Below are 20,245 nucleotides of genomic sequence, written 5' to 3'. Positions count from 1 at the left end.
GCGGGATGAAAGACTGACCCCTAATCCCTCCCTGCTTCATGCCATTTTTTCAAAATCTCATTGTTAGAAGAAAACAGACGTTCAGATGAAAATAAAAATAAATAGATAACAATAAAAAAAAACATTCCCCCTCCCTTTTTAGTTGCTTCTCTCTCCAGACTTGAAACCTGGATGAGGCACTGTTTCATTCTTCTCTTCGTCTCGTAACAAAGAGGCAGTAAAGATTAATTTACAGTCCATCGCATCATGGTGTTGCTTGACAATAACAATTGATTATCGATTTAAAACACATCACCATGTGACGTGTTGCTAACTTTAAAATCAGTTTCTGTTGTCAAGCAACACTGTGGCACTACAGAGTATGAATTAGGCTTCAAGCTCTCTGAAACTTCATTCTGCAGAGAGACATTTAATTCAAGGTCACAGTTTATATAAAAGACAAAAACGATAAAGGAGTGGAATTACCTTTGCGAGCGATGCGGATGCAGTTTATTCTGGTTTCCTGAAAGAGAAGGAGAGCATGGTGATCAGAGGGCTTGGTGACACTTTGCATTCTGCATAGGAGACACATGTGATAAAAAGAGACCAGGATTTAGAATACTGAGGCCAGATGTGTTGAAAATGTAAACAGGCCAATGCACACCTCCATGTTTGTCCTGATGGTCTAAGGACCGAAATGTTGTTATGAAATCATGTATTTTGACAAGCTCACACAGTGTGCAATATGTTCCCCTTTTCCCATATTCCTTAATTGAAAAGGACCAGGAAAAACGTGAACAATAGTCACAAAAGAAGACTGCTGGGCAATATCTGTAAGGATTCCTTCATTACGCTGTAGCGTCAGAATAAGGTGGGAGCATCAGTTTGAGGACAGAAAACAATAAATCTACTTTAAACTAGAATAAGTGCTCCTCGGAGCACAGGTCTCCGCCGTCAGGTATGTTATCGTGGCCTCCTGGTGGCGCTATAATAGGCCAATGTGAAAAGGGTGCCATTTATTCTTAGGTCGTTCACGGTAATCGGACACCGCATCCATGATTTGGGCATTTTGTTGCAAAAATGTGTTTTGGTAAATTAGACCTGCTGGTGGCGATATAACAGGCCAATGTGAAAAGGGTGGCATTTCTTCCTCGGCCTAGTGGGAATATGCGTGTGAAATTTCACGGAAATGGCAAGCTGGGTGCATAATTTGAGACATTTTGTTCAAAACGGACCAATCCTGCAAACTTTGGAAGCCAACCTTAGCCAATAAGGACGGAATATGGGAAATCGGACAGATCCGTGTTGATCACATGACTATAGAGATACTGTGTAACGATTTGCATGACGTTTGGATGAAATCTGTAGGAGTACTATAAAAAAATGTGTTTTGCGCAAATCGGAGAAAAGAGAGACTCAAATACATGATGAGAGCTGAAAGAGAGGGTAGAATTAAGAGGAGGCTTCAGACCAATGAAATGCCACTACAAAAGGGAATATGTTTTCATTCCCACGAACAATATTTCTGCACGGAACACTAACACCATTTCTCCCAAAGAACATGGATCGTTTTTGTTATAAGCCCACTTGTTTCTATGATGAAAGAGCAAGTTAAAATGTTACTAACTTTCCGTGGTTTTGTCGGCTCCGAGGACGCTATTGTTAAATGAGTTTCGGTTTGTTTCCAGTGGGAAACGAGCCGCACACATGTAAATCCCGCCCACTACATTTGATTGGGTAAAGCGCGGCCTGCTTCCTGATCTGAAGGCACGCCCACTTGTAGCGAATGTGCATGGGTTGTCAACACGGCTCCCGACAGATCCAAGCGCAGCTGGATCTGTTCTTGAGAGATTAGTGTCGAAGTGTTGAGCAAGATGCTGAACCCCTAATTGCTCCCGATGAGCAGGTTGGTGCCTTGGACGGTTTCCTCCGCCATCGGTGTATGAATGTGTGTGAATGGGTGAGTGTAATGCACAATCCATGTAAAGCGCTTTGGATAAAAGCGCTACATAAATGCACCATTTACCATTTTATTTATCAAATTAAGATTTACAGATGCTACTTCAGGCATTATGGGACAATTATGCAAATCTGCGTGCCCAGAAACGAGCAAAAGCACTTTCCTCAACCTGTCGCTAAATTGTCTTTTTTAATTGAAAATCCATTTGGGCCCACGTCCTCTTAAATAACATCTTAATCCAGTGATGATGCAGGAACAGAGGAGGGATTTTTTGTAGAAAACGACAATCTCTCTGAAACTGACAGCTATTTCTACCAACCCCAGACGTACAGTACAGTACATGAACACTTACGTATGCAAAGCATACATTACTGGTTTTCCATGAAAACTCACTTTTACTCCTCTACATACCCAGATGAACTGGGACAAAATGCTGCAGAAGTAATGCGCTCGGGAGTCGCAGTGGTAAAGTCCCTGCCCACCACCACAGAGGTTGTGGGTTTGAATCCTATGCGAACACAATTGGCCCGATTCTGAGGGAAGCCGGGCGGGGAGAGTGATATTGGTCATTGCATGTACTCCTACGGGCACTCCTGCGGGGAGTACTGGGCGGGAGGAGTAGGACGAAGGCTCTACGTCCTCCCGGCTCCTCAATGGAATGTGAGTCAGTAGGATACAATAGAAATGTGCGTGGGGAGGAATCAATTGGCGTAACGACTAAATTGGGCAGAAAAAGCGGGTAAAAAAATGATTGACTGCTCAAAATAAAATAAAAGTAATAAAAATAAGAGGCAGAACTATTCATATTCCTCACTTTGCCATGAGAACCACTTGACTCATAGCGTGACCATATACTATGTCAATGTGTGGGCGTCTATTAAAGTGCTGGAGTGATGGAAGCAAAGTGACATGGAACTGCAGCTGACATCCTCCACTTCATCAAAGAACTCAACAGAGCCCTGCCTGGCTTTTTTTACTCATTCGGTACCATTGACGTCTGAGACGTCCAATTGGGCGCCATTCACGTCTAAGATGTCCAGGGTTTCAGGGTGCGTTGCAGAGAGATCTAGAGATCACATGATCACAACATTTTATGCTCCATCTGCTTCCTGGTTGGCGTCTGCAGACAATCAGCTGTAACTTTTGCCAGTTGCTTTGTTCCCCTTTGGCAAGCTGTTTTCAATGTGAAAGTGAAAGTGAAACGAAAGTTGCGGTTGAAATGTTTCTTTTCCCGTTGGATCTCAGTGAAAGCCCCTGTGATTACCAACCATCAGAGAATCAATCATACTAAAATATTCTGTGACTACTTAAAAAGGTAAGATAAATGAAAAATCTCTGGCACTCTGGGCTATTATTGTTTTATTTACTTGGCACTAAATGAGTTAAAAGCACATCTGTCACACAACTTGGAACTAAGTCAATTAATTATCAACGCTATTTATAACCATTAGAAGTGGTCAAGGAGAGAGGCGGAGCACATTATATCAGCCAGGTGACAGAGACAGATGATAGGTGGCAGTAAAGAACAGGCCTCTCCTACTCGCTGTGTGGAGCACAGACAGGACACATTCCTCAGTTTGAATTTGTCTAAGGACTCATCATTAATTCTCTAGACCACCCGATGTGATTAAAATGTGTGAGGATGTCTTGTCTGTGTATTTTGTTTTCTCATTGTAAGCTACAAGTGTCTCTGGTAAACAGGTGAATAGGAACAGACTGGACTCCTGATGAATCAGGACCATGTACCTCCCATCACATTGACTTCATATTTAATCACATTGCTCAAAAACATAATCATGTTGTGTCCGATGTGAATGCACCTCAACAACCAGGAAACGTAGTCAAGATAATGTGGAACTCCATGTATATGTATAAGCTATTTTACAGCTATTGTCTTAGTTACACCAACAACTTTTAACAGTAAAATGTACAGTTTTTGGAAGGAACAACAATGGTTATTATTTAGGGGGAAATAGGCCAGTGGCAACGTTAAGTTTGAAATTATGAAAGCAGACATCACATACAACAGCTCTGTGCTGCCCCCACTGGAGAGACTTGGTGCTGCCTGGCAGCTCTGCGTGTTTTTGTGGTGCACGATTAGCAGAGGCCCATGCTGACACTTTTAAAGTATCCATGTGAATCCCCAACCTTTCAAGAGCTTCTTTGGATGCATCAATCAAAGCAATTAAAAACTGAATTAGCACAGGGAAATAGCAAATATTATGTTCACACCATTTCTACTGATGATAATGTTTTTGAGGATGAGTTGTGATGTTGGCCCTTCACAAAGACATTCACAAACTCAAATGAACTGAACAGGCTATGATTTAATGAGTCACGTTGGATATTAAACTACTGTTTTAGCTTACTATTCAGTTTAGTTCAGCTTTACTTTTAAAACAAGCAGGGAAATATATACAGCATATTGACAAAAGTAAGAAGCTGTGTAACACAAACAGGCATTTAGAAACATTGTGTGATCATCTGACTACTAAATTGTATACGTGGTGGGAGCCACCAGCATCCATAGTAGCAGAGCTACTGTAGGTCAGGCGGGGGCTGTGATGTGCCACTGTGCCCCCCTGTTCACTGTGGCTCATGGGCGCTAGCTGGCCCCCTGCCAGGCAAAACAAAACCTAATCCCATCCGCTGGTAAAGCCAGGTCTTCCCTTCCTAATCCTACGCTCAGCGCTCCGCTTGTGTGAAGTGCTCACACTGCACTCCCACCGTGTGTTTGTCCACTGGGACGGAAACACATTCTTGTGTTTGCAGACAAGCAGCGCTGTTGTGCTGTAATGTATGGATTTTCAATGAAAAAGAAAAGAAAAGAAAACATTAAACAGTACCGTTATCAGAAAGAAACCCTTCATGGAAGTTGCGTGGCGCAGGGACCAACACCTTGCATGCATTTATTCCCATCTGATTATCACAAAGAGACCAAAGCCAACTCTGGCCCAAATTTGAGAGGAATGGCTGAGCTCCAGCACCGCAGGGTATGAATATTAAAGCATCTATTTTCTACCTACAGTATGAGCATCTGCACCTGAGTCCAATTATCCTTAAGTAATGTCTCTGCCAGGTAGCCTCTGACTCCTGTATGGACATTAGGAATATTATGTGGGAGGGGGGGTATTGGGGTGGGGGGGGGGGGTGCTGAATGTGAAAGCATCAAAACAAAGTGAAATGAGATTGAAGGCGTGGGATTATAATCTGCCACCAATCTACTGGGATCAAATCAGGCCAAAAGGCCCCAAAAGCTTTTCATGGTGTTGATGCACCGTGCAGGAGGAGTTCAGACCGGTGGCTCCTGGACCAATTCAATACCATTGGCCATTAATAATTCATAAAGGCTACAAGTAGATAATAGATTCTTTGGGACTGAAATCCATGAATAATTCATGATTACATTATATCAATATTTGACTGAAGTATTATCTCTCTCTAGCCAAGGACCAAATGTGTCTGTGCTTCTGGTTCCGTTGTGAGTCAGACCCATGTGGATGCAGCCCCCCCTCCCTCTGCAGGGGAAGGTGTTTGTCACGCTGTGTAATGAGCTCAGCTGAATGGGAATAAAAGACAGGAAAACAAGTGAACACCAAGAAAAGAGAGGATGAGGTCCTGAAAGAACGTAACGAGGAGGGATAGAGGGAAAAAGATGAAGGAGATGAAAGAATGAAGGAGACAATGATGTGATATGAAAAAAGAGAGTGTGGCCACTTCATTGTAATTCCAGCTCGCTTCCAGTAATTCCAGGAGATTTACTAGCTGAAGTAATTCATGCCAGTAATTCCTTGTCCCAGATGTGCTTTGTTTGCACAGAATCAAAGCACTGGGACACACATACATACATAATGTTCCAACTTAGTTACACTACCAGTAGAATACAGTCTCATCACACAACCCCCAAGAATAAATAGTGCTTAAAGAATTACAAGGCAACTGGCCTTAAAAACATCAAACAGAGCGTTAATAAATACAGATATTCCCCTCATTACCAGCTCAGAATTATTTACAGAATCAATGACATATTAATGTCTATGGCTGGTGGGAGTAATGTTTTTAATCCTGCTGCTGTGAGTGTGCTACTTAAAGCTGGGCTCAAACTACAGGAGTTTTAAATTCTAAGCCATGTTGAAATCAGGCTGCAATCAAGCACATGAAGATTATAGAAAATATTCTCTTTTCTATAATCTTAAAAAATAATTGGGAATCACTCATTACAGGATATTATTGTTGATATTAGTACAGATTATCGTGCCTGGCAGAACAAGAGAGGGAGAGAGAGTTTGTATCAAAATATTACATTGTGCACTAATTAGTTTCTGAATAGGGCACACACAATAGCAAAGGCCGCCACTGTGTGGTTCACCGCACCACACCCCCTACTCAAATCATCTTCCCACAGCTATGGGTGGGAGTGATCACAATCTCTGCCGCAACGTGCAGGATTGAGATGAAATGTCCTTGGTGCAGGCGGGAGCAATGTGAATTCAGGCTGTAGCGGACGGGAGATAGAAACATTAAAATAAAAAATGGACTCACACTTTTCAGGGTTCTATCATCTATCAGTGAACCTTTTAAAGGGTACCAATAAAAAAGAAAGCCCACTCACCCCTCTGAAGTTGCTCATGGCCTGGAAGTAGACCAGGTAGCTCTTGCGGGGGTCCAGCGGTGTGTTCCAGTAGCCGTTGTAGGTGTGGTTGTCTCCCACTGTGAAGGGGCTGGCCTCTGGAAGGCTGCTGGGGGGCAGCTCGGCCGTGTAGTAGTGTGGCGTCCCCCGCGCCAACGCCTCGCCGTGGGACATGGGCAACGGGAAGCATTCCTGAAGTCCCAGCTCCCTCTTCACTTTCCTGCTGCTCTCCTCCTCAACCACCACCTGGTACGTACTGGAGACATGGACCAATCACAGCCTGTTATTTCAACCACCACCTGGTACGTACTGGAGACATGGACCAATCACAGCCTGTTATTTCAACCACCACCTGGTACGTACTGGAGACATGGACCAATCACAGCCTGTTATTTAGACCACCACCTGGTACGTACTGGAGACATGGACCAATCACAGGCTGTTATTTAAACCACCACCTGGTACGTACTGGAGACATGGACCAATCACAGGCTGTTATTTAAACCACCACCTTGTACGTACTGGAGACATGGACCAATCACAGCCTGTTATTTCAACCTAGTACGTACTGGAGACGTACTGGAGACATGGACCAAGCACACACTGTTATTTCAACCACCACCTGGTATGTACAGTACTGGAGACATGGACATAGACTATGTCACGTTACGTGATGACGTGTGCACGCACATGCACACGCAGCATCGGTGATGGCAGTAGCACATGTGTCTGTGTGTGTGTGGGGCACATGTCGTAGGTGTGTCTGTCTGTTTAGTGCTGTTGCACCAAACACAGACTATTAGGTTTATTCGTTACCACAACATTGTTCTTGTGAAGCACTTTTGATTTTATTGTTGAAATATTTGAAACTATAAAGGTGTGTTCAGTAGAGCGTGAATCTCCACCAGGAGGCATGTACCTCCCTCCATCTTTCTGTCTGTCTGGGTCATGTGATGACAATGTTTTGGGGTTCTGTGCGTGTGAATGGGGAGAAGGGATAGAATAAAAGACAGTCGTTACATCATTACGGTGCAACCAGGGTAGACAGGCTATGAGCTATATTCACATTTCAATTACATTTCAAAGACAGTTTCCCTGGCGGATTACATCTTTGACTTTGAACAGAGATATAATTAGATGAGCAAGTATAACATGTTTCTTCCTGATGTCTTATTATGCTTCAAGTTGTTAAACACTGCATGTCTGGAATGGATGAAAGAAGCAGTTGACATTAAGTTCACACACAGATCTAACGATCTCTTCTCTGAAATCGCTGCTAAAATACCTCTCCTGCTCTACCCTACCTCTATCCTCTGTCTGGTGGTAGTAACCAGGATAATACTCTGTACAGATGCAGATAATGATAACCAAATTAAGATGCATTTAAGAACACATTGCATGTAAACAGCATTACTGACGCCGTTCAGCAACAATGTAGCGAGGCAATTTGGTGTGTGTGTGTGTGTGTGTGTGTGTGTGTGTGTGTGTGTGTGTGTGTTCTCACCTTACAGGAGCTCCTCGACCCTGAGCAGGACGAAGCAGGACGGTGATGGTGCTTTCTGTCTCACCCAGAGGAGAAGGCATGTCTCCATAATCAAACGTAGGAGCTGCGGACACACACACACACACACACACACACACACACACACACACACACACACACACACACACACACACACACACACACACACACACACACACACACACACACACACACACACACACACACACACACACACACACACACACACACACACACACACACACACACACTCATCAGTGCTCATTGGCCCCAGCAGAATAGTGTGTATCAACACCTATAAAAGTGTCCCTGTTCCCTCATAAAGCTTCTACGGGCCTCTCAAGTCTTGTGACAGAGACAGTGTCTTTAATGTCCCACAGAAACACATCCCAGTTGCTGCATAAGGGGCCGTGTCCACATCGAGCTGCCAGCACCTTTATGCCATGCATTTCTACGGTAAAGACACTCTGATGCGCTCCTCTTTCCAGCGCGTTTCAGCACTCAGACCCTACTGTCTGTGTCTGCCAACCTGGTCATTATGACCTGACTTTGAATCATTACCACAACCATGAGAAGTCCATGTCTACCGCTATGTCAACTAGGCTATTTGTGCTAATAACACAGATGAAAGGTTGTTGGAGCACAGTGAAGGATGATAGGTTCAAACGTTGTGAGCGTTCTGTGTGCTTCATAAGTCCGAAGCACTCTGGACATGATATCCACACACAACACCCACACCCTCTCATACAGTGCCATCAGGTTGTGAATTGGACACCAACACAATTAAACATCACACTAGTGGGGGACAAATTGAGGGAGATTTGGTCCAAGTCCTGCTCCTCCCAGGTGATGCAAACAGCACATTTATTCTCTTTGATATCACTATCTTAGTTGAGGGGAGGAATGTAAACTATTGTGGTGGAATCAACCATGATGTTATCAAAACCACAGACTTCTAAACAGCACAACAGGAAGGGCTGACTTCAATGAAGGTGAGACATTAAGGAATCTGATTCATTCAATAAGAAGTGTTTGTGTTTATTGATGCCACAAAGTACAAGAGACTTTGATGGAGGCTGCTTGATAGAGTCCTACTGATGAATGATTTATAGATCAGCCAGAGGGCTCGGGATAATAACTTGCAGACATTTAACGGGCTCAAACAGGGCTGGAGTTTTGGGCCTGTTATAATGGGTGCGTTCGAAAATTGCGCACCGGAGCGCACTCGCCTATTAGTTTGTACTGGCCAGTGTGCTCAGTGCTGTATTTACGAACGCACCCAAATGTATGTGCATGCTTGCACGTATTTGCATGTGTCCATGCTTGCACAAATGTTAAATGTTGTCCGACTGAAAATGTCAGTATTTGCAGTGTGTGTTTGTGTGTGTGTGTGTGTGTGTGTGTGTGTGTGTGTGTGTGTGTGTGTGTGTGTGTGTGTGTGTGTGCGTGCGTGCGTGCGTGCGTGCGTGCGTGCGTGCGTGCGGTGAGCTGGGTGCTGCTGATGGTAGCAGCTGCAGAAGGAGTTCAGTGTTTGTTCGCCATCAACGTTAATTTGAGAGACGTTCAGTGTAAGTGAACATGATGCATTGTGGGATATGTAGTGGCTTCAGGACTCAATCTGTGGTCTGGAACGGTGCCAGTTTCCTGTCTGCAACACAACCACTACAGAGGGATTGAGCTGTGAATCTGTAATTAAAGAACCCTGCATGTACACACCAGAGAGAGAGAGAGAGAGAGAGAGAGAGAGAGAGAGAGAGAGAGAGAGAGAGAGAGAGAGAGAGAGAGAGAGAGAGGAGAGAGGAGACAGGAGACAGGAGACAGGAGAGAGGAGAGAGAGAGAGAGAGACCCATGGGAGACTGTTTAGGTGACACTTTCATGGTGAGAGAGAGTTTATAAGTTAAAAAGTTAATAAGGTAGAAAGTGAAAGTGGTCGCCAGTGTGTGGGTGAGACAGGATAATGGTCTGTGTGCATGCGTGTGTACTTAAGTGTGAGCGCGTGTGCGTGCGTGCGTGCGTGCGTGCGTGCGTGCGTGTGTGTGTGTGAACCATAGACTGTAAAAAAGAATGGACAAAGCCACTCCCCTGCTTTCTACAGAACGAAAATGAAGCCGATAGTTCAGGAACATGCATTCCTCCATCGTTAATATATACAGTTGGCCACGCCGGAACTCAAACGCTATTGGTTGAGACCAGACACGTGACCAGCGAACCGGAAAACACCCCCAAAAATGCTATTGGTTGGGTAGCTTGTCAATCAAGAGCGGGGGCGGGGAATGAATGCTATTGGTTGTGTAGGTTGTCAATCAAATCATCCCGCCCCTCCTGGAGCATAGCCTACTTTATCGTCAATTTTAGAATAAATGGGACCATATTTTAGCAAAACGCATATCATGATGATTGAAAGGAGACTTTAAACTAGCGACTGGAAGCATATAGAATTTATGACAATTTTTATTACGGTAAGAAAATCTAGTCTAAAGTTTGTCAAAAACCCATTCACTTGCGCTAAAATAAATTCTTTCTGACACTTCAGGTCGGCGCAGGGTAAAACAGCGCCACTCTGGCCATTCATAAGCTTCCGTGTTGGCCTCATCGTAAATATCCAAGCCTTGCCCCTTGGTGTGAACATGTGTTGTGCATCCCAGAGATGTGTTCCATCCCTTCTCTTAACAAGGCCAACATGCATCATTAACAGATCTCCATCAGCATTAATAAGCTCAGAGACTCTCTCTGTACACAACACCCTGGCTGTGTCCCCTCTGTGTCGTTACTCTGCTTCTTAAACACTTCATTTATGTTTGCTCCACTGTGAAATGACAGCGTGTCACTGCTTGGGAGAGGCAGAGGAAACACTTCTTACACTGTGGGAGCAGGAGTTTAGTTTTTCCCTCAGAGAACAAAGATGCAGAGTTGGAAAGAGAGATCTCAGTCCATAATTATAGCTCACAATGAGAGAGATACGTGTACAGTACAGTATATGGCCATCGTCCTTCCATCTGCCTCAATCTATGACAGACAGTGATGGCCATCCTATGGAGAGTCTGTACTTCTTTCAGGCTGATTATTCTCTACCAAACTATTACTTATTTTCTACCAAACTATTGCAAATCCTCTGCTAAAACTATTGTTATTTTCTAACAACCTATTGATCTAAACTGTAGTAGATGTTTTTTTTTTTGGCAACTGGGAATTCAACGCAACATTTGAATTAACTTCAAGAGTACATCGATCGATCAATGAGCCTTTCTTTAAAGCTGCAATCCAGAGCGTATTACAATGAATATAATATATAATATCTACATGGTAGAGTATGTAAATACAATATAATAATCTGCAGTGGTTCTAGGTGGTCTCCAAACTCTTTCTCCCAACGCTTCCATTTAGACATTTAGACCCTGGCGTAGAGAGCAAGCTCTCGGGACCCAACACAAGTTTCAGGTTGGGCTCGGGCTGATAAATGTCAGACTTGAAGGCTGGGCTTGAACACCACAGGGCCGTGGCTAGGGCTCTATCCTGGTGTTGGACACCTAATGGTTGATGAGCAGTACTGCCTCAAGCTAATGACAATATCTCTTCACACCAATTAGTTTATGAATTTGTTTGTTAGGATCCCCATTAGCTGATCCCCAGTAGATCCAGTAGAGATTCTGTCTTGAGTGTTTGGTCTCCCATGCAGGAAACCAGAGTTTGAATCTCGGGTAAGACTCACAGATTGCAGCTTTAAACCTTACGAACGTGTTGAGGGAATGTCCCGCATTTTAAGTGTTGTTAAAAACAACTGTAATTAAATACAATAACATTAAGAATCCAAATAGAAAATGAAACAGCCTCATTGTCAACATTGAGTCCAAGTATTTTGCAGTTTGAGTAAAGGTGCAGTTGCAGGTACAGTAAGTGGGTCACTAAAGCACAAAGCTGTTGGTTCCACATGTAGGTCAGAGTTCATTTTAGAACGTGGAGTACAACGCAGTCCTATGAGCCTGTGCAAGGAGTGCCAACGCTCCAGTCCAACAGGTGGTGTCTTAGTAAGCAGATAAAAACATTACTCATGTACACAGTACAGGCAAAAACAAAAAAACTACTGTAACTACATAAGTTGATGTGTGGTACTCTAGCAGAGATGTTGGTGGTGATTTCAGAGTGATTGTAATAATATAATAATACAAAATCAGACAGATCCGTCTTGATCACTTGACTATAGAGATAATGTGTGACTTGCGTGATGTTTGGACAACATTTGTGGGAGTAATATAAAGAAAGGTTTTGCAAAAATCTGCCTCCTGGCGGCGCTATAATAGAGCAATGTTAAAAGGGTGGCATTTGTTCCTCACATAGTGCATTGAATGTGTGTGCAAAGTTTCACCGCCATCAGACGCCGTGTTCATGATTTGCGGCATTTTGTTCAAAATGTGCCACTCCTGCAAACTTTAGATGTCTACCTTAGCCAATCAGGATGGAATATGAAAAATCAAACAGATCCGTCCTGATCACATGACTATAGAGATACTGTGTAAAGATTAGCGTGATGTTTGGACAGAAGCTGTAAGAGTCAAAACTGTCAAAAATCAGCCTCCTGGTGGCGCTATAAGAGGCCCATGTGAAATTGTTGGGGCAGAGGTTCTGCTCTGGCATCCAGGGAGTGTGTGTGCACAATTTCACTGCCATCACTCTACCAGAGATGTTGGTGGTGATTTCAGAGTGATTGTGTGCTACTCTACCAGAGATGTTGGTGGTGATTTCTGTGAGGGCGGTCTGGCCAAAGCCCTTGGCTGTGCGGGCTCGGACGGAGATCAGGTAGGTGGTCCCAGAGTGAAGGTTGGAGAACATGTGGTAGGTCTCGTTCCGCAGCTTGGACACCGTTCTCCTGGGACCCGGCACGTTGATGCCCGGGTCAGACGACTCGATGCTCTGGTAACTGATCTGAGGTCAGACAGGAAGAGATGAAGTAACGTCATTAAAACCTACACCAAAGTAAGATATCATACACTGATCATTCAAATTATATCTTATCTTATCAGTGACAGCATCATCAGTCAAACAACCTCGAATTTGGAGATGATCACAGTTTAATATTCTGTTATCTCATCTTACATGTTATATTATTACTATGTATTGTTAATATCTTATTACTACTACAAGCACAAACAAGCCCCACAGCAACATCATCATCATCATACAACTTTCCACTTATCCTGTCTTATTGCTGGAGGTGCAAACAACCTCCTTCATGATCAGACTCCAACAAGAGAGGAGAGGAGATTCATGGTTTTGCTTCATGTCCAAATGGCTGCATCATCAATATCTATTCTAACATTCAATTGATCTGTGTGTATGATTCACTCCACTTACAATTTATCTATTGTTTTGCTTTGTGCAATCAATGTGTGGACTACTGGAGTTAGTTTATTTATGGGTTTAAACTCTTAACTCTAAAACATTAGTCTAAACTTTAGAGTAATAGGGTTCAATTGGCATTGGCATGGTAAAGTGAGATGGGCATAGTATACACACACCCACAGCTATCCATAGAGCAATGCACAAGGCCAATGATTGCGTAAGTCCAGCTAATACATTCTAATGGATAGAGGACGCTACTCCTGTTAAAGTGTCCTTTTTGAAAGTGGCTCTTTGGTAAACTTTAGTTTTTTTCCCAGAGAGGTGCTTTGCCTTGCTGCTACAGTGGTCTCAAGTGACAGTTCCCTTTCACTTTTTCAAACAATGTTAGGTGTAATGAGACAGCCTTATTGGAAGCAGCCAAGAGGGAGGAGGATATTGGAGTGTACATTAGTGGTGTGAGAGCAGCGCCTCATTAAAGACATTGCAGACACACACACACACACGCACGCACGCACACACACACACACACACACACACACACACACACACACACACACACACACACACACACACACACACACACACACACACACACACACACACACACACACACACACACACACACATACACACACACACACACACACACACACACACAGGTGTGAGCGTGTGCATGTATTTGAGTATTTTACTATATCTGCTGCTATTTTAATTGCTTCTTCCATTGCCTTTTCTTATAACCATGCACCTTATGTATGTATATTTTTTACGCTGGAATATCTGGCCTGTTTTCCTTTTTCTCACTCCATTCTTCTACCCTTTCTTGAAAAACAAATGGTGGGAGCTTTATTAATATATAAATAAATTAATAAATATACATTTATTTACCCACTTTTCTGCAAACATGTGATGTGTCACGGTACCAAGAACGTGACATTTGTCGAAGTAGAAGTTTGAGTATGAGCTTAAGAGTGTGTGATCATGTTCATGTGATTGTGTTTGTTCATGGGCACACATTATCTACACTATGTTCATAGCATATGCATAGCTTGTATTTGAATGTGTGCTTGTACATGTATGTGTGTTCATGTGCATAATAGTGCATGAGCGCACACAGTTGTGTATGTACAGTGCAAACGCTCAAAAAGCCTGAAGCACAGTCTGTGTGACTAAATACACACAGACTTCTGTGTTCCCACTGGAAAGACACACATCACCAAACGGAGCACAGGCCAGAGGAGGAAAAGTCTGACGGGCCGGCATGGTGGTCGATGTGGCTCCAACAAACTGGTCAAAGGTTTAATGTGAGTGAAATGAAAAGGATTGTGCAGCTCTACATAGAGCCTCCTCTGTCAACACAGGGAGATCAACAGGCTACAGAGAGAAAATCCTGTACAGCCGCCACTTCATATGTCAAACCACAAATCCCATTTAATAATATCCTTGACGTGACATTGTGGAAAAGGCTTTAGGAGGGAGGGAGGGAATGGTAGGTAGGTGTCTGGTTTTTGTGGAGCTTTTCAACACGTTAAGAGGCACAAAGTAGCAAAAATTCAAACAAAATGATTACCTGGTGAGGTTAATTATTAGACGAGAACAAAAACACTGTTTGCTTTCATGTCTGATTAAGCGCTAATGGCAATTAACGATTGCTATCTGTCAGTCAGCTGTTTTAGTGTTGCTGTGACATGGTGCTAGGACAATAGCTGTGTTGCAAACAGGGTTGTGCTACAAACTTCCTGAAATGCAAACAAACTTCCTGAAACTCAACTGCAATAAATCCAAAGTCCTCATTATTGGTCCAGATGCCCTCACCCATTCCACTCATAACTTCTCCCTGAACATAGACGGTTCCACTGTCACTTCCTCAACCCAAGTCCGCATCCTTGTGTCATCCTGGATCCCACCCTCTCCTTACAGTCCCACGTCAACCAGATCACCAAAACAGCCATTTTCCACCTCCGCAACATTGCCCGCCTCCTTCCCACACTATCCCAAACTGCTGCAGAGACACTCATCCTTCATCACATCCAGACTCGACTACTGCAATAGCCTCCTATATGGTGCCACCTCCAAAGTTCTCAAGAAACTTCAGTATGTGCAAAACTCTGCTGCCCGCCTGCTCACCAGAACCCGATCGAGAGAACACATCACCCCAATCCTTCACTGGCTCCCAGTCAAATAGAATAGATTTCAAAATACTGATCACACCTACAGTATAAGGCCCTCAACAACAAGGCTCCCCACTACCTCTCTGACCTCCTCAAACGCCACGCCCCTTCCCGCTCCCTCATCCCCAAAACAAAGAAACGCACTGGGGGTAACAGGGCTTTCTTAGTTGCAGCCCCCTCCCTTTGGAACTCACTCCCACCTCACATCAAAGCCACCCCCACCCTTGCCCTGTTCAAAGCCTCCCTCAAAACCCAGCTTTTCTGACTTGCTTTCCCTGCCTAATTCAAATCCCCCTTCCTGCCTTTTAATGTTTTATTTTGCTTAGTTTCTAGCCTTTATCTAGTTATTCTCTTAATGAAGTTGTTTATTTTCTTCCCTGCAGTGTAAAATGAATTTGAGTACCAAGAAAAGCGTATATAAATTGGATGTTGTATTGTGTACTGCAAACTCTGATCCTGCCTCACTAGCTGTACCACGTCCGACTGCAAACCAGGCCATGATCCTTCAGTTAAACATTTAATTCACAATCTTCTTATGAAATCTGTTGCAAGTGGCTTCCCGTGGTGAAGGCGTGTCAGGCTGGCTCGTCTACTGTGCTTACTGGTGTTACACAGACAAGGATCTTTGAAGGCCAATAACATTGCACTGGTATTTTGTGCTGACAAAAATGACCTTTGAAAGCTACCATTTTCCTTTTAAAATATACAAGGACTCAGAACTAGATGTCCAACCAAATTATACTCTTGTCAGAGTGGAAAAGCCTCTGGGCTTCATTGTAACATGCAAGTATTTTTGGTGTCTTATGTGTGTATAGTAGGTGTGTGTATGTATCTACTGTACCTATCTATGTTATCTGTGTTCTGTAATGTAAGTTGACTATGTACAATTTTGATAAACTTCGGTCACTTGTTGTTTAGTTGAGCCAAAAGAAAATTGCTCTGTCTCTGTCTGTCTGTCTGTCTGTCTGTCTGTCGTAACTTGCTCGCCTCATACTGACTTGCTTATATCTATCCATCCATCCATCCATCTTCATCTGCTTATCCGGAGTCAGGTCATGGAGGTAACAATTCCAGCAGAGAATCACAGACTTCCTTTCCTGCCACATTAGCCACTTCTAACTGGGAGATCTCCAGCATGGAGGTATAATCCCCCCATCTGGTCCTTGGTCTGCCCCGTGGCTTCATCCCAGCTGGCCGTGTTTATCAAATGTTTAATCAATGGTCAACATAAACAAAGCAATACATACTGAGTCAAACCGTATAAGTGCTTACCTCGTATTGGGTGATGAGGCCATTGGGCTCCACTGGCTCCTCCCACTTCAGGAAGATCATGTCATCGAGCGGAGTGAAGGTCAGCGTCTCAGGCGCGATGCCTCCGGGAACTGCCAGGAATCGTCAGAACAAACATTTGCGATGAAATTGAAGTGCTAATCCCAGAACAATCAAACCATGTCAATATCACACAGATGCCAATGTCACAGTGGATCACAACATATAGAACATGTAAAAACACACACATTATGGACCATAACAGTTATATACTAGAAGCATAGCATATAAGAACAGCCTGAAAGACTAGAATATTACTATTTCATACAAATCCTCGTCAGAGTGAGGGATATGAAAGATGTCTGAAGAGGCCTGTGACTTAGTGTTTGTTGATCAAAGTGTCTTGAAAGTGATATTTATGAAAGGATGCACTTACATACTATAAGTGGCTAGTTTCAAAGAGAAAGAGGAAAACAATATAAAATGTTGACCAAAATTTGGTCAAAGGTAACATTTAATGTGTAACATCTAAAACATGAGGGACACACGCACATGTGCACGCACGCACGCACACACACACATAATATACAGTGTATTCATTATCTTTTTCTGCTCTTAAAACCCGTATCTGTGCCTGTCTGGAGCTCTTTCTTTCTCTGACTCGCTTTCTCAACCTCCACCTCTCTCACTTTCTGAGAAATCGTGTTTGTTTTGTCTTTTTCATGGAAGAATTGATTTGGTTTCTGCATGGAGACCATCTGCCACGGCACAAAGGAATAATATCAGATAAGAAATAAGTGCAAGGATCCTCTCCCAGGCTCACTGGAGGTTCACAGATAAAACCAGTTATTTAAAAAAAAATCATTTTCCATTGAAAATGAAAAGGAACTTTTGAATTGCTGATGCAGCATCATCAAGATATGACCAGCTCCCTCTTTAATAATGTCCACTAGATGGGAACTAATCGTTATAAATGCTCTTCTTAGAAGTACATGAAATCAAATTTGGTTTCAATTATTGTCAGTACTTGGAGGTGCAATCGCAGCCCTCACAAAATTATTGCAAAACAAAGTGGCTAAAATTGTTCAGTGAGTATTCCTCTATGAAAAGGCTGATAAAAAATAAGGCTTGTGTTTGATTTCAGCACAGCTTAGAAGTCACCTAAATAATTCCTGTGCATCCAGTGATCTCCTGGGTGTCATGAGAACAAAGTGGTGACAGAGGGGTGTGCACGCATGTGAGGCTGGAAGGCTGCCATGTCACCTTGCCTTGGCTATCAGGCTCAGCTGAAAGCCCTGAAACATTGTGCCCCCCGCATTTAGAAGACCTGACAAAGCATCTGGTGATCTCTGTCCTGACTTGAAGCAGTGGAGCTGGGAGAAAGTCCAGCTGGGCTTCAGGGTACACCAAGAGCAGACTCCTGTGACATCACAATATCGTATCGTCATCCATGACATCCACTGCTAGCAGAACAACACAATGCCTTCTACAGTAGCTAAATCAATGGTTATTGAAGTCTCCAGAACACAGCAAGGGACCAACCCTCTTTTGCAGCGATGCTGAGCTCACAGTATAAGAGAACAGATAATCAAATAGGTAAAAGAGAACGTTTAAAAGAATGGAAGCGGATAAATGAGAAACAAAATGAGAGGAAAGAAGAGAAACATTTTTGTTTATGTCACAGCAGAGTGGTCTATCCATTTTTAAAATGTTTGTGATTTATTCCAAGTGTATAATTGGACACTTGTTGACAAGTACAAACTGAAAAAGGTAAATAGGGCTCAGTTGAAAGTACTGGATCAGACTGTATTTAATTCAACCACAACCACTGTTTATTGTTGAACCAGGTTGATCTGAAACAACCAAGTGCATTTTTTAAATAAATATATTATTCATCTCACACTGAGGCACTGTCTACAGGTCAAACTGAAGGATTTCTATTCATTTAATAATTGATTACAACAACATTGATATAAAGCCTTGTAATAAAGCCCATTACTTTTAGGTGTGTTAGCTTTGTATGTAGTATAGTGACTTACTGTCCTCGTCTGTCTGAAAGGTGACCTCTCGGCCCTCCTTCTTGCCCTCGGGGTTGGCCAGGGACAGGCGGACATGGACACCATGGTATGGTGGCAGGTCGCGCAGCGTGAAGCGCGAGGCGTTGCGCTCCACTGCCAGACACTCGCGCACTGTGGTGTTGTGTCCGCCGCCGCCTCCCGCCGTGGCGTAGCGGTAGCACAGGGACACAGAGTAGGTGTGGCAGCGCGTCAGGTTGAAGGCCAAGGTCTCCCACTGCAGGGACAGCTGACGGGACTGGATGTCTGTGGCCGTGAGACCCCGCAGTGCACGCATGGGCTCTGGAGGAAGAGGAAGAAGAACTAAAATAAAACAGCAGGAAATACTGAGGGACGACCAGAAGAAAGAACACGGGAGACCCTTCATGAAACTGAAAAGTCACAGGTTTGATTCCTACTGTACAACAGCCAACATCTCCATTCCTGATCCCTAAAAAATAGGGACAGACAGCTGCAGTAGATTCAGAACGCTGCTGCTCAAAGTGGATCACATACTCCAGTTCTTAGATGTTTACACTGGCTGCCAGTAAAATAACTGATTTCAAAAAGTATTTTTGGTTTATAAAGCATTGAATAGTTTAGGGTACTAAAATACCTTCTTGTACTACATCCAAACTCCCAGAAAACTGCAGGTCTGCCACCACATTATTTCTAATAAAATCAATGCTGAACCTCTGCACTCTAAATTCTGGAGAGTTAATTTAACTCCATTTTGTCCCCACCGGTGGGACACATGCACGCACACACACAGACACACACGCGTGCATACACACGCACGTGCGCACACGCACACACGCACGGTATGCGTGTCTCGAGGAAGCTATCAATTCCTAATGATTTCTAATGAATAAAAACACTTTCCCTAAACACTCAGGAGAGTTGTATTGCATAAACATATAATTGGCTATTTATTTTAAAAAAAAATCACACCCTGTGTGAAGGAAGCGGTGCCTTTGGGGCGGGGCTTAACTCATTTCAGTTCGTCCCTATTGGTGGTCTGAGTCCACTTACCACATTTTTACTTGGTAGCATGCTGCAAACTGGAATGGTGGCTGTTTAAAGCCCAGCCAATGGGCAGACAGAGGGGGCGGGGCTTAAGTAATTACAGTTCGTCCCTATTGGTGGTTTTAGTCCATGTGCAAAATTTGTACTCCATAGCATGATGCGAACTTGAGTTATGGCTGTTTAAAGGCCAGCCAATGGGAAGACAGAGGGGGCGGGGCTTCAGCAATTCATGCTCGTCCCTATTGGTGGTCTAAGTCCACATACCAAATTTGGACTTGGTGGCATGCTGCAAACTG

General features: G+C 43.5%; 1 protein-coding gene across 6 annotated transcripts in view; it reads right to left on the bottom strand.

Annotated features, from left to right (window-relative positions):
* Positions 1–20,245, bottom strand: part of LOC311042420 (receptor-type tyrosine-protein phosphatase U) — a 184,919-nt gene that overhangs the window by 45,447 nt on the left and 119,227 nt on the right. For 3 of the 6 annotated variants that reach the window (XM_084053140.1, XM_084053142.1, XM_084053143.1), the window contains exons 8-14: positions 18,909–19,226; positions 16,873–16,982; positions 12,811–13,012; positions 8,074–8,176; positions 6,919–6,931; positions 6,552–6,815; positions 466–502 (exon numbers count right to left, since the gene is read on the bottom strand). In XM_084053140.1, coding sequence (XP_083909266.1) covers positions 466–502; positions 6,552–6,815; positions 6,919–6,931; positions 8,074–8,176; positions 12,811–13,012; positions 16,873–16,982; positions 18,909–19,226 — 1,047 coding nt within the window. Of the gene's footprint in view, positions 1–465; positions 503–6,551; positions 6,826–6,918; positions 6,932–8,073; positions 8,177–12,810; positions 13,013–16,872; positions 16,983–18,908; positions 19,227–20,245 lie in introns of all 6 variants that reach the window. The other 3 variants (XM_084053141.1, XM_084053144.1, XM_084053145.1) reach the window with 1 other exon arrangement.

The sequence above is a fragment of the Gymnoscopelus microlampas genome, assembly GCF_963454915.1.
Source record: "Gymnoscopelus microlampas genome assembly, chromosome: 3".
Lineage (NCBI taxonomy): Eukaryota > Metazoa > Chordata > Actinopteri > Myctophiformes > Myctophidae > Gymnoscopelus > Gymnoscopelus microlampas.
Note: the sequence above shows the minus strand (reverse complement) of the source record. Positions and strands in the feature narration are given on the sequence as shown.